Here is a 14076-nt window from a genome sequence, read left to right on the forward strand (position 1 = left end):
TAAAATGATTAAGGGTCTGGAGAACAAGCCCTATGAGGAGAGGCTTAAAGAGCTGGGCATGTTTAGCCTGCAGAAGAGAAGGCTGAGAGGAGACATGATAGCCATGTACAAATACGTGAAGGGAAGTCATAGGGAGGAGGGAGCAAGCTTGTTTTCTGCTGCCCTGCAGACTAGGACACGGAACAATGGCTTCAAACTACAGGAAAGGAGATTCTACCTGAACATCAGGAAGAACTTCCTCACTGTGAGGGCTGTTCAACAGTGGAACTCTCTCCCCCGGGCCGTGGTAGAGGCTCCTTCCTTGGAGGTTTTTAAGCAGAGGCTGGATGGCCATCTGTTGGGGGTGCTTTGAATGCGATTTCCTGCTTCTTGGCAGGGGGTACACCAGCCACCTTAATCCACACAGCAAACTATAATTCACTTTTATATACATTTAATTGCCATGGTAATTCTCAGTAAAACCTGAGAATTGTCATTCGATGAAAATTCTGACTGTTTTGTGCCACAGATCCATCAAAAATTGACAGACATGCTTTTCTTAGAAACCATATAAAATAAAGAAGTATTATTTATTCATTCATTTATTTGCCTAATTTCTACCTCACCTTTCTCCACCCCGAAGGGGATTCAAGGCGGCTTACATATGGCAACCATTAGATGCCTTGAAAACATACAAAATGACTTAAAATCAATTAGAATTTTTAAAATTAATACATATTAAACAATTAAAGCATTTAAAAACAATTACATTCAGTACTCTGGAGGATCCATTTAGTCTATAGGGCATGTGCACCATCCCACCTCTTTTTTGACCTCCCCTTGCAAAAGACGGTAAGTTAAGTATCTCTATACATTTTTGAGTGGCAAGAATACCTAAGGATCCTAGTTTGAGCATAAACCATAATGTATTATTTTTTGTGGCTAGTGAAAGGTCCTGTACATTCTCAACTGTCCTGATTTATCTCTCGGTAGGTACCTTGGTCCTAACACTGGAAATATGCACATTGTTGCAGACCTGTATGCTGAAGTAATAGGGGTATTAGCTCAAGCAAAGTAAGTATATTTTAATAAGTGGAGTAATTGAAGTCTGAAATGTTTCACAGTTTTCGTTCTGGCTCTTGATTAGGATGGGTGTGTGTGTTTTTCTTGCTGCAAAAGAAATTGAAGGAATAAATCCTTCCACTCATAAGCACTTTATTTATCAAACTGTGTCTTGGCACTGAAAACTGTGGAATCATAGAAGGCAACTTCTGTGGCCAGTCAAGGAGTTCTAAGTAAATTGAGTATGGGCATTATGGATGCTTCATTTTATTTTTTTTCCATTGACGTCAACTCTGGAAAGCCTAAAGCATCAGGGTTGGAGAATTTGGGGCTAATTTGCGAGAGGCCATATTCCAATAGTGGATGAGGTCAGAGCCAAAAAAGGGAAAGAGTCCCCCTTTTCTTTGTTTCTTTTTCTGAGCAACTCCTGCTTTCCCACTCTCTTTTCACTCAATATATCCATTGTCAGATCCCTCTTGTCTGAACCAAAGCTTACAGGTGGTGCTCTGTCCATTGTTTATAAACAATTTGGGTATCACCATACCCCATTTTCATCCTCTTTCACTTTTTTTCCTTCTCATGAGTGGAATTAAACACAACAAGGTAGTTTGTGTATCACTGGCTTAAAGAAATGAAGACATTTTGCAGTTGGGGTAATTCAACAAAGATAGCTTCAATCCATTACTAAACCCAAAAAAACTATGTATATGTTTGATTCCCCCCCTCCTCCATTTTATTTGGTGACTTATAGAACTACAGAAACCTGCCTTAAACATATTTCAGCATTTGTTGATGGCTGGGAAAATGAAAGGGGTCATTTATACGAAAGCAGAATTTTGTGCAGTTTTCATTTATCAGAGACCATTATATCTCTAAGGTATTATTGGTTTTTAACAAGTACTTTGCAGGTTTACTCAAGAAATTCGTTGTAACCGCTTCAGTAATCAGGATTCATTTCAGAATGCTTGAAGTGTATTTTTTTTTTGCTCTCCATTAAGTTGTTTATAATATGCTCTGTCTAATACCGTATATTTTTGCATTTTATTTTTCATTAAACATTAAATAAAACAAAAAGAAATATGGTAGGTATCTTTATATAGTAGACCCACGTGCTAAATAGGTTTGGGGTCCCCTTAGACCTCCCGTTGGTTGAAGACCTAATTTCCAAGACCTCCTGGACATACATGTATTGTTGGCTCTTCTCCTCCACTTGCCGTAAGGCATTCCAGTCCAGTCATGCAAGAGTAAGGAAGTCATGCCCTATGAGGAGCTGCTTAGGGAGCTGGGTATGTTTGGCCTGGAGAAGAGAAGGTTAAGGAGGGGTAACCATGATTAAATATTTGAAATACTGCAATATTGAAGATGGAGCTGACAAGGACATGGAGCAGTGGATTCAAACTCAAGGAAAAAAGATTCTCCCTGAATATTAGTAAGAACATCCTGATTATAAATGCTGTTTGACAATAGAATATGCCACTTCCTAATGTGGTGGACTTTCCTTCTTTGGTGGGTTTTAGACAAAGGCTGGTTGGCTATCTGTCAGGAGTGGTGCAGTGGGTTAAACCCTTGTGCTGACAGGTCAGCAGTTCGAATCCGGGGCGCGAGGTGAGCTCCCGTCTGCCAGCTCTTGCTCCCTATGCAGGGACATGAAAGAAGCCTCCCACAGGATGGTGAAACATCCAAACATCTGGGCATCCCCTGGGCAACGTCCTTGCAGATGGCCAATTCTCTCTCACCAGAAGCGACTTGCAGTTTCCCAAGTCACTCCTGACCTGAAAAAAAGAATGTTTGGTTATGTATTCTGCTTTTGGACTGGATAGACTCTGTGGTCTCTTTCAACTCTATAATTCTATTATTTCATTTTTGGAGGGTGAAAATCTTTTTTTTTTAATATAACTGTTCATTTTCACATTCAGTTTTGTTCTTAATTAATCTAACTAGCCAAGTGCTTCTTTGAAAGAAACATCATTGCAACTTATTATTTTAGATTTCCGGCTGTGAAGAAGAAATTTATGGCAGAATTAAAAGAGCTTCGACATAAAGAACAGAACCCTTATGTGGTTCAGAGCATTATCAGCCTAATAATGGGAATGAAATTCTTTCGTATAAAGATGTATCCAGTGGAGGATTTTGAAGCCTCTCTTCAGTTTATGCAGGTAATGAAATCCCGTATCGAGTATATTCTGCACTCTTTTATATATATATGAAGACAATAAAAGACTAATAATTTCAGTACTATGTGTATTTTACTTTTAAAGTGAAGCCATGATTGAGAAGTGCTTGTAATGTCAGGATAATTAAGACAAGATTTTTAAAATAACATTGTTGCTACCACACAAGGGTTCACTCCGAAATGTTTAAAAATTGCATATTTTGCCCATTCTTAACTGGACTTGTTCCATTCACCTAAGATTATGTCTACTTAAAATAGTGAGCATTACTGTGTGAGTAAATGTACATAGACTTGCATGATTACTTTGTTGGATAAAATTACTTAATAAAAGAAGTGGTCCATTAAGAATTTAAACCAGGGATGGGAATCATCCAGAAGTTGTTGGAATACAAATCCATCAGCCCTATCCACCACGGTTAATTGTGAAGAATGCTGGAAACTGCAGTTCAGCAAGCCCATCCCTGACATAAAGAAACAGCAAAATGCAGAGATTGTGCTCATATGCATCTTCCTTTTATGTTTTATCTTATTCCAGGAATGTGCACATTATTTCCTTGAAGTCAAAGACAAAGATATCAAGCATGCTTTAGCTGGATTGTTTGTTGAAATTCTTGTCCCAGTAGCTGCTGTAAGTCACTCTTGTTTACACAAATCTTCAAGCTGGATTTAGAAAACTATCTTAAGATAGAGCTCCATGCTGACTCGAGGTCTCTTTCCAGGCTGTGAAAAATGAAGTGAATGTCCCTTGTCTGAGGAACTTTGTTGAAAGTCTTTATGACACAACGCTTGAACTCTCTTCACGGAAGAAGCACTCACTGGTTAGTAATGCTGAAGCTAAAACCTTTTGTCAGGAATATCTCCCAGAAATGGTTCCACGGTGAGGTGTATGATTTGGAGATTTAAAATGAGAGTTCACACCTTTTAATATGAACTCTAAGTCTGTTTTCCTTTACATGCTCCCTGGCTTTCATCTGTCAGATCTAATCAAAATATTTGTCATTATTTTACCTCTGTAATTTGTTTCTTCTCCATTCTAAAAATTGTTATGATAGAAAATGCTACTGGTCAGTGAAGGCAATTCTTGAGATTGAATTGTGTTTTGTTTTTAGATTATTTCACAAACGTAAGAATATATGATAACCTTCTTAAAACAGTGGCCTCTCATCTGCTAAGCAGAATTTAACTTCTTTTGGGAAAATAAACAGTGGCATAGGCATTTATTTTTGGGAAGCGGTAGTGGAGCTGACGCTATGACTCAGATTGACAAAACATGCCTTAAGCATGTTGCCTTTCCAACTGGATCAGAATAATTTCACATTGAAGACTGCTAAATCATTCTGAAGCCACGGAGCTTTACAGAAAGGTAGCTTGTTTACCTTAAAAGCAGACAAAAGGAGAGCTTCTACAATCATGAATGACTGAGTACAATTGAGTAAAAGTGCTAATTCAGACCTTTGTGCTATCTTTGTTTTAATTAATGTGATACTTCCTCCATTTTTAGCTGAGTAGTAGTTAAACATACACAGATGAAGTTTGCAAATGTGAGTAAATTTAAGGACTAGTTTTGTAACATGTACATCATGTAATAGTTCTGTAAGCAAATAATATTATCCTGTCTGAACTAGAATAAAGTATTTTAAGTCATTGATTTCATTGGGAAGGATGTTGAAATCATTCCTCTCTCACTAAATTACTAAATACCTGCTAGCTCTGACTAGATTATATCCATTAATCATAAGATCCACCAAATGGATGGAATTGGAATTTTAGCTTTGTTGTTTTTTCCAAAAGGAAGACTAAAGACCTTTTCCAAGATTACAGCTGTGATCAGTCAGATTTAAAGGTGAAGAATAGGATGATTCTAAAAATGTAAGCAATAAAATGTAGGAAAACAGTGAATACAAGTTGGTTGGTTTGTTTTGAGAAATGTTTTCTGCTTCCAAAATTAGGGTGTTGAAAGTATTTGCAGTTAGTGGGAGGTGAGTAAAACTAGCAAAAATCTCAAAACAGGAAAGGATGGTGTTTTCTAGAAGGACTGAAAGAACCCATAATAGTAGACATGAAGACAAGATTATTAGCTACAATTTCCCTGCATTAGCAATACCATCCAACACCATATGTGCCGACTGCAGGGGGTTATGTTAGCAAGAGTCTCTTGTGCCAGCTGAACTAGGTGAACTGTTCTTGTGTCTCCATAACCTCTTTTTGCTGGCTGACCTCCACTCTCAGAAAAGTTAGGGGGGAACATGGAGCAGAGAAAAAAATGGAGTGAGGGAGAAACCAGTTATGCCACATCCAAACATACTGCATCTCAATTCAGATACAAAGTTAAGTCAGGGCCAGGGTGATCCTAAATATATTCCTATATTCTAAACTGAGGAAGGATGTGGTTGGACAGAGAAGAGGGGGCAGACTGGTTCTCTGCTAGCCAGCTGCAATAAATCTCTACTGACTGAGAGGTCATGAGTTTGAAGCCAGCCCGTGTCGGATTGAGCGCCCGACCATTAAAATAGCCCAGCTTGTTGTTGCCCTAATCAACCCGAAAGATAGTTGTATCTATCAGGTAGGAAAATTTAGGTACTGCTTATGTGGGGAGACTAAATTAACTAATTTACAACACCATAAAAATCGTCCAGCAGCATGCAGAAAGGAATGAGGAAGCAATCCATCAAGGACTCGGTGTCACAGTGAATGATGACGCAGCAGCTCCCCCTGTGGCCTGTGGCCTAGAGAAGCCTGGAAACTAGAGAAAGTTAAATAGCCTCTGTGTCTTCGTCTCAGTCTCCGTCTGTATGTCTAATGGCATTGAATGTTTGCCATGTATGTGTACATTGTGGTTTCAGTTGAATATTAGAAAGAACTTATTGGCAATATGGTGGGGCCTCCTTCATTGGATATCTTTAAAATGAACTGGACATTTGTCTTTTGTCTTCCTTTCTAAATATCCAAATACAAGTTTCCATTTCCTAGCAAAATCTTCATTATTTTCTTCCCGAATGCCATTGGAGAGCTTAGCCATTTGGATATACTCTTAATCATTTTTATTTGGAGTAGCCGCAAGGGGAATTTTTAAATGTAAAGATAAGGGTAGACTTTTTTTTGGGTGATACTGAGTGGTTCCAAAAGTCATAGATGGTGGTTCATACATGGGGGGTTCGGTGGAATGACATATCTGTATTATGTGTATTTGATTTTTTTTGTTCTCTTTTACATTCTGTATGTCATTTATACACTTAATAAAAATTATAAAAATAAAATGAACTGGACAAGTACCTGTTGGGGACACTTTATCTTGAGATCCTGCACAGATCAGAGGGTTGACTCAATGGCCCATAGGTCCCTTTTCATCTATGATTCAGTTATGCTTCAGCTGCCATAGTGTCAGACAATTGGCCCAATGCACTCTAACAGGGAAAGAACACCTGAAATATTGCAAGAAAGATACAACATGAAGAAATCATTATAACGGGGACTTTACATCATAAATACACATCCGACCTATCTGACATACATCTCTTAGGAAAGCATTTGAACAGTGCTGTCATTGAAGTGAATTGATTGCAATTGTCCATAAAAAAGCTGTTATAAGCATTAATGTATTTGGTAGTATCAAGGCTACTGTCTAACTGTTACACTGTCTTAGGGATAACTTGATTCATCTAGAATAATGGATTCTCAAAATCAATAAATGAAACATACACTATATAATTGTTTGCTTATCATTATGACCTAAATCCAATAGACCACTGGTAGAGTAAAAATGCCAACTTGTGCAGTTGCATTGCATTGTACAAGTGTGCAAGCAGATATTTAAGCAGTTGGACAGCTGGCCACTTCATTACTTGTGCCGCAAGAACTGTAATGGACCGTCCCTTACTCTACCTCTGAATATATGCAAACATTAGTACACAGGGCCCTTGCAATAGTTCAAGTATATTATTGGATACAGGCATGTTATTTTTCATAAGAATGTTTCATGGAGCTTTGTTCTGCTCCACAATATTGGCTCATAATACAGGCATTCTGGATAGTGCTGGATAGAAATATTTGATTGTTCTAATGAAAATGTAGTTCTGTGTTTATACAAAGTAGCCATAAAAATTCAGAACAGCTTCAGAGAAGTATTCTTTAACAAATATAATGCTGAACAATGTGTTTACATTGGCTGGTGTGTATAAGAAAGAGATGGGCCTCTGATATTCACTGTGGATCTGGTGCTAAATTATTTTCCTCCTTTGTTGTCATTCAAATAATTCGGTGTTGTCTTTGTCTCCTATTTAGGCTCTGTATCCTCTGGTAACTTGCCTGCTTTGTGTCAGTCAGAAGCAGTTCTTTCTAAACAGATGGCATATTTTCCTTAACAACTGCCTGTCCAATCTCAAAGTTAGTATCTCTCTTCTTGTTTTCTTTTGTTAATAATTTGTTAGTACATAGTATATGTATCATGGATGTGCTACATATTCTTTTGACGTTTTTGAAGGTTGTTATTTACCATTACATCTTTTTGCTCATTCTAGCATTGAACCAAAGAGTGACAAAACAAATACTTCCTGGATAGCAGGGCAAAATCACGTAGTTGCAAAATTTTTCAACTGCAGGAACAAAGTGCTATTTGTGCCACTACTATGACAACTAAAGTAGACTCCTGTATAAGAATTGGGAGAATCTTGTAACCACTTTCTGTTGAAATCCATAGGTTTGCCAACTAATGTTAAGGTTATACAATGCGTGACTAGGAAGATATTATTTAGATCAGGTGAAAGCAAAAAAGATTTGCGTGATCTGGAACAGAGTGTGAAGTATTCCTCTTCAATGTATTAGTCATATCTTCTTTCAGAATATTCCATTAGTATTCCGTCTCCACTCTTGTGTTTTTCCTTTTCATCTTCCACCAAAATTTCTTCAGTGATGCCCTTGCTTCTACAAACCATGGGTTCCTGATCTACTGTATTTGTACCTCTCTCTTGTTTTGCAGAAGCAATAGTTTGCTTATATGGGTGTCATATCTAGCACCAGTGATCACTATTTGTATATGTGATAATAGAAAATAAGTTGTACAAAATACTAATTTGGTGAAGGTTTGATAGTTTCTTCCTCTTTTATTTGACAAATATTCATAGGCTCTTTGGAAGCCTAAGTTTTCTTTTTTAATGATAGAGATATGCCTTGTAATATTATATGGAGATATGAATGGTGAGAAAAACAATACAAGGGCCATGTTAACTCTTCATTGGGAAACCTGGTGATTTGTTTGCATTCTATTATCCAATTGTACATATATACTTTAATATTGTTATCCTTTGAAACCTTCACATTGCTTAAACTGAATTATATTGCTAGCTAAAATGGCGTAAAGAGATGTCTGAAGATACCACCAAGCATGGTTGCTACTATACTGTCACTAATTCCATTGCAAGTAGCACAGGAGTGCTCCTAATGACATAAAAAAATCTAAACAAAGAGCTACATTAATCTTTGCTGGGTGTTGGTCACCAATCTTCCCAAAATACCCATGCACTACTTAACATACACATACCACCTCCTTTATTTCCAACTTCCTAGACACACCATAACAGTCGTATGGTGTAGTTATTATTAGACCCGGACTCTGGGATTGTAGGGTTCAAATTTATGTTCAGCCATGGAAACCCACTGGGTGGCCTTGGGCACGTTAACACACTCTCAACATCAGATGGAGGCCATTGCAAGCCTCATTTGAACAAATCTTGGTAAGAAAACTTCATGACAAGTTCATCTACGAGTCACGATAATTTGGAAATGCCTTGAATGCACATAACAACAGCAAACCATTCCCATGCACCATCTTATGTCCTTCTGAAAGAAACTACTTTTATGTGAAAGCAGCAGCATCATTTGCCTGAATACAGAATTATACCATCATATCAAAACTGAATGAGTATGCATCCAGTTCTAATAAAAAGATACATGTGATTTCAAATCCTCCTCTTCTGTCCTGTACAGACAAACTCAGGTTCAGAAAACAAAGCCCTAAAATCTAGAACCTTTTAAAAAAGGAAATAATGTTGATCACAGTGCAGTGTATGTTTTTCAGCCTGAGAGGTGTATGATTGCACCTTATATTATAGTTTATAGGTAAACTAATTAAAATACTTCAGAGGCATTCGTCTCATTTGTTTTAATATGCAGCACCAATTGCTCTTATATGAGTTTTCCCCTTATTTGTCTATCACAGGCTTGCACAACCTATGGTCCTCCAGTTGTTTTGGACTTCAACCCCCAGAATTCCGAAAAAGTAAACAAGCTGGTAGGGCTTCTGGGGGTTGGAGTCCCAGACACCTGAAATGCCACAGGTTGTGAAATTTATCATATCATCACAGAAATACCCCTTCATATTAAGTCTCTCACAAGAATAACCTTGTAGCTTCTGGCAGTTGTGAACTGCAGCTGGCCATAGATCTATCAGGCCAAGTTAAACAAATCCAAGGTAATGAGAGAAAGGAGCATTCCCCATCAGTGCCAATATGCAAGCAAATATTAGCATAGTTATAGTATGATAGTATGAAGTACCATAATCCAGTGTACCTAATACATATCCAATAAAAGTATTTTAGAAACAAAAATTGAGAATAAATATGACAAGGCTCATGCACCTAATGCCTGCATACTTGCATTTTATCTCTCGGCATCCCACCCTAAGCTAGTCTTTCCTAAGTGAAGCTACTTCTTAGGTCAGATTTCAACAAAGGAGAGAGTCTTGGGGAGAGATGGTGAAACCTACTCCTGTCTGTGAGTGTGCCTATGCTTTCTTCCTCATTACACTTCTTGCATTTCTAAAAGTGGGCCTCTGCCTTCTACCTGCCTGAGGACAATGTCATGTTTATATGCATAGAGCCGTTGCTATCATGTCATGGTTAACAACACATTAGTGTTGCCATTGTGAAGGACTTGAAACTGTTTACTCTCTTAAAGGTATCCCAATAGGATTTTGTTTGCTCACATTTTGGCCTTAATACTTTTTTTACTTCTCTTATGAATAAAATGCCCAAGTTTTTTTAATGTCCTAAATGTCCGCCCAGTTGAAGAAATATGGCAGCTCAATTTCTCTGGGAATCCACTTGGGGACTATATCTAACCAGCTATTTTACAGTATTTCGTTATGTGATAAATTGAAGATATTAAAGTATGTGAATTTTTGTGCTTGAAAAGATATATATGTGTGTGTGGGTTTTATTGTTTTAGAACAAGGATCCCAAAATGGCTCGAGTTGCACTGGAATCTCTATACAGACTACTATGGGTTTACATGATTAGAATTAAATGTGAAAGCAACACAACTACCCAGAGGTAAAGTTATTGCATCATTGGTACTATAATTTTTTCTTATTTACGACATAACTTTACTTGACTATAGTACCTTTCACCTAGAAAGGAGAGAGGTGTAAAAATCATTTTTATAATTACTCCTTATAAATATTTTGCTATAGGAACCAAGATCCCAACAGTCTGATTGTGTTGAGTTGTTAAATGCAACTTTGCTATTAATTTGAATTTTAAAAATATTCAAAGAAATACTCCAAACAAATATTAAATGATTTCATGAACTATTTTTGAAGCATGATATGAACCTGTTGATAAAGACAAAATAAATTCCTTGAAGCATTCCGCCTTCTGCTCTTGCATTGTGGCAAATATTTATATTTGGGGGGAGGGTGTTCATTAATGTAATTTAGAGGTGCAGTTTGTCTTTTTTGCCCTTTGCAATCATTAATTTATGGACATTCGTAGCATTCATAACAACTGCTTTAAGGATTAATCTGCCTCGTTTTTTAAAAAAATTCAGCTTACTGGATATACTCATGTGTAAGTTGATCTCATGCAGAGGGCAGATTTTGGGGTCAAAATTATGAATAAGTGGAGTCCTCAGATAGGGAAAGCATCAGTACTCCCTCAAAAGCCAACTCAGTTTTGGAAGGGTCATTTTTTTTGACTAAAATTTCTAGACTTATACATGAGTATATACAACAGCAGATTTTTGTTACTTAGTACTTTGTTTTGCAGGTGCAGGCCTTTTTATTGTGGGTTCACTATGAATAAAGTTGTGTTTGGGCAAGTATGCTTAGACACATTCCAAACACCTTGAGAATATTAATTAACTGTATCTGGATTCATACAAGCTCAGAAACTCCCTATTCAATAATCTATCAAAACAAATCAGCAACATATAAGATATAAAAATGAATGAATAGGTATGGATTTTATCTTGGATTATGCTAATTTTGTGCCTGGGTTATTGTGTACGCAATACGTTTTTAGACTTTGCACATCTCATCCCTATAAAACACAGCTGATGGATGTGCCCTTATTTAGCTACATTTAGGGAAGTATCAACATGTGTTTTCCTGACCTAGAGAGACTTTCATTTTAGCAATGTTTGGAATGAACTGTAGCAGGATGATCTCTGTGCCTTTTACTCTGGGAATGGGGTGGGGATGACACTGTCTTTCATCACTGTTTTTCTTCTGGGATTTCTCCAAGTTTTTAAAAAATGTTTAAACAAGAGGACACCAGGATGCTTTGCTAGGAATAAACTTCTGTCAATGTGTTCTTTTTATTTCACAGTCGACTTATTACAATCATCACAACCCTTTTCCCAAAAGGTTCCCGAGGCGTGGTCCCACGAGACATGCCTCTAAATATCTTTGTGAAAATTATACAGTTTATTGCACAGGTATGAAACATGTTTACAGATTTTAAAAGCATTTTTCTCGGTTAGTTGCATATAGCATTTTCTCTGCTTTTAATTTGTAAGATTGTACACTGCAACTCACTTTGATGTATTGTTTCTTCTTTAAGAAGCTGACAGATAATGGAAATCCAAGTTGCAAAAGGTCTTCTTCTATGCAAGTTATTTGTATTTAAGGCAAGCAGCAGGAACTATTCATTTCTGAGGAAAAACAAAAGGGGATGCATTGGAAGTGAGAAACATATTTAGGCAGAAGGAAGTAAATAAAGCCTTTGGTGGATATCCATTATTCATAAAGGGCATAACCATCCCTTGGTGCTTGAACACCATAAAATGAGTTGATGTTCCACAAATACATGATTTGCAACTCTTTAGTCTTGGTTGGAACATTACAGTTCATAGGTGATTCATTTTATTCTAATTATTTTTCATTGTAGGAGCGTTTGGATTTTGCAATGAAAGAAATTATTTTTGACTTCCTTTGTGTTGGAAAACCAGCAAAAGCATTTAGTCTCAACCCAGAGGTACGTATTATTCTTTCACGTATAATTTATAGTGTAGTTTTGGTGTGGAGTGCCTAAGAGAGTCACTTATTTGGTTCCTCTCTACCATCTGTGCATTCCCTGATTTTTGTGTCATATCGAGGAAACAATGTGACAACTAAATAGATTATAAACACTGAGCAAAATAGGGGAGAGGGCAAGTACTAGGCCTCATGACCATTCCAAAACCTTTGGGAAATTGTAGTACTGTATCTACACATTGTGTTAAAAAGTAAATAATTTTAATTGTTTGAGTGAAGCATCCGAAACATATGGTATTTTGATTAATATTTGCTTATTATATTTTGATTAAATGTTTGATGAATAAATGTTTGCTAGTGTTTAGTTAGCTGTTCAAATATAAACATTCTCTGAGCAGAAAATATGCTGTCTAGGCCTTCAAAAATCCCACACTTTCATAAGACTGTTCCTACATTACCTGCCAATCCTCCTTTAGTTCTGTTTAAAATTTCAGACCCTTTATTGATAATGATCAGTGGAAATGTTTGATGGCACTATATTGATCTCCATATATTTCCAGCATGGACTCTATAATTCAAGTGTAGTGTAAATCAATAAAGTATTGGCTGGTGCTAATGCTATAATATGGTCTTGAGATGAAAGTTGCTCAGAAAGCTGTGTTCATGGGTATTCTTGTTAGATTATCTTGAAGTTGACTGCTAAAAAAACAGGGATAACTTCTCCACAGTTTGGTTAGTAAATAGTTTGAAAGATTGTGATTTGTTGGCAAAGTTGTTTTGTGGTATGTATGTTGATTTTTGTTTGTTTGTTTGTTTTCCCTCAAAAATATAGAGAATGAACATTGGTCTGAGAGCTTTCTTGGTCATTGCGGATAGCCTGCAGCAGAAAGATGGCGAACCTCCAATGCCTGTTACTGGAGCAGTGCTTCCTTCTGGAAACACATTACGGGTGAAGAAAACATACTTGAGCAAAACTCTAACAGAAGAGGAAGCTAAATTGATAGGCAAGTATCAGGCATGCTTCCTCTCCGCCATTCATGGACATACCACAGTGTTATGGGGGAAATGGATAGTCTTAAAATCTAGTTAGTACTGTATTGAACATTTCCAAAGGCTAGACTTGTGTTGGGTGATAAATATGAAGCCAGGGATCTGACTTCGCATCTGGTTGCTTTGGAAAAGTTTCTGTTCTCTAGAAAGTATGCAGCATGTTATAAAATAGTAGTATTTATACATATAATTCTCTTAGTTAAACATGAATGCAATTTCATCTATCATGCAGGAATCACTTATAGCACTATAAATATAAAGATGTATACGACATCCCCTTCTGTATGTGGCACTATTTGAAAAAAGGAGGTTAGGGAAGATTGTAGAAGGAAGGCTTGTTAGTCGCCATTTGGTAGAGTCTTTGTGTTGCAGTATGCCTAGAAGATTGCATTGTACCAGAAAAAGATGGACTTTAATGGAAGTGGATATTGTTGAAGAAGAGATACTGGGCTAATTGGGAGAACTGTGTATGTAATCTTGAGAGTCGGTATGATATAGTGAATGGTGAATCACTGGGAGGCCAGGGTTTAAGTACTCAGTTCCCCATGGAAACTGACTTAGGCAT

At 37.0% G+C, this 14076-nt stretch overlaps 1 protein-coding gene across 7 annotated transcripts in view; it reads left to right on the forward strand.

Moving 5' to 3' along the window:
• The window catches only part of fry (FRY microtubule binding protein), a 286727-nt gene that overhangs the window by 159476 nt on the left and 113175 nt on the right, over positions 1-14076 (forward strand). For all 7 annotated transcript variants that reach the window (XM_008107925.3, XM_008107921.3, XM_008107919.3 and 4 more), the window contains 9 exons: positions 973-1053; positions 3029-3197; positions 3750-3842; positions 3934-4032; positions 7496-7597; positions 10436-10539; positions 11815-11923; positions 12376-12462; positions 13294-13465. In XM_008107925.3, the coding sequence (XP_008106132.1) occupies positions 973-1053; positions 3029-3197; positions 3750-3842; positions 3934-4032; positions 7496-7597; positions 10436-10539; positions 11815-11923; positions 12376-12462; positions 13294-13465 (1016 nt within the window). The remainder of the gene's footprint in view (positions 1-972; positions 1054-3028; positions 3198-3749; positions 3843-3933; positions 4033-7495; positions 7598-10435; positions 10540-11814; positions 11924-12375; positions 12463-13293; positions 13466-14076) is intronic.

The sequence above is a fragment of the Anolis carolinensis genome, chromosome 3, assembly GCF_035594765.1.
Source record: "Anolis carolinensis isolate JA03-04 chromosome 3, rAnoCar3.1.pri, whole genome shotgun sequence".
Classification (NCBI taxonomy): domain Eukaryota; kingdom Metazoa; phylum Chordata; class Lepidosauria; order Squamata; family Dactyloidae; genus Anolis; species Anolis carolinensis.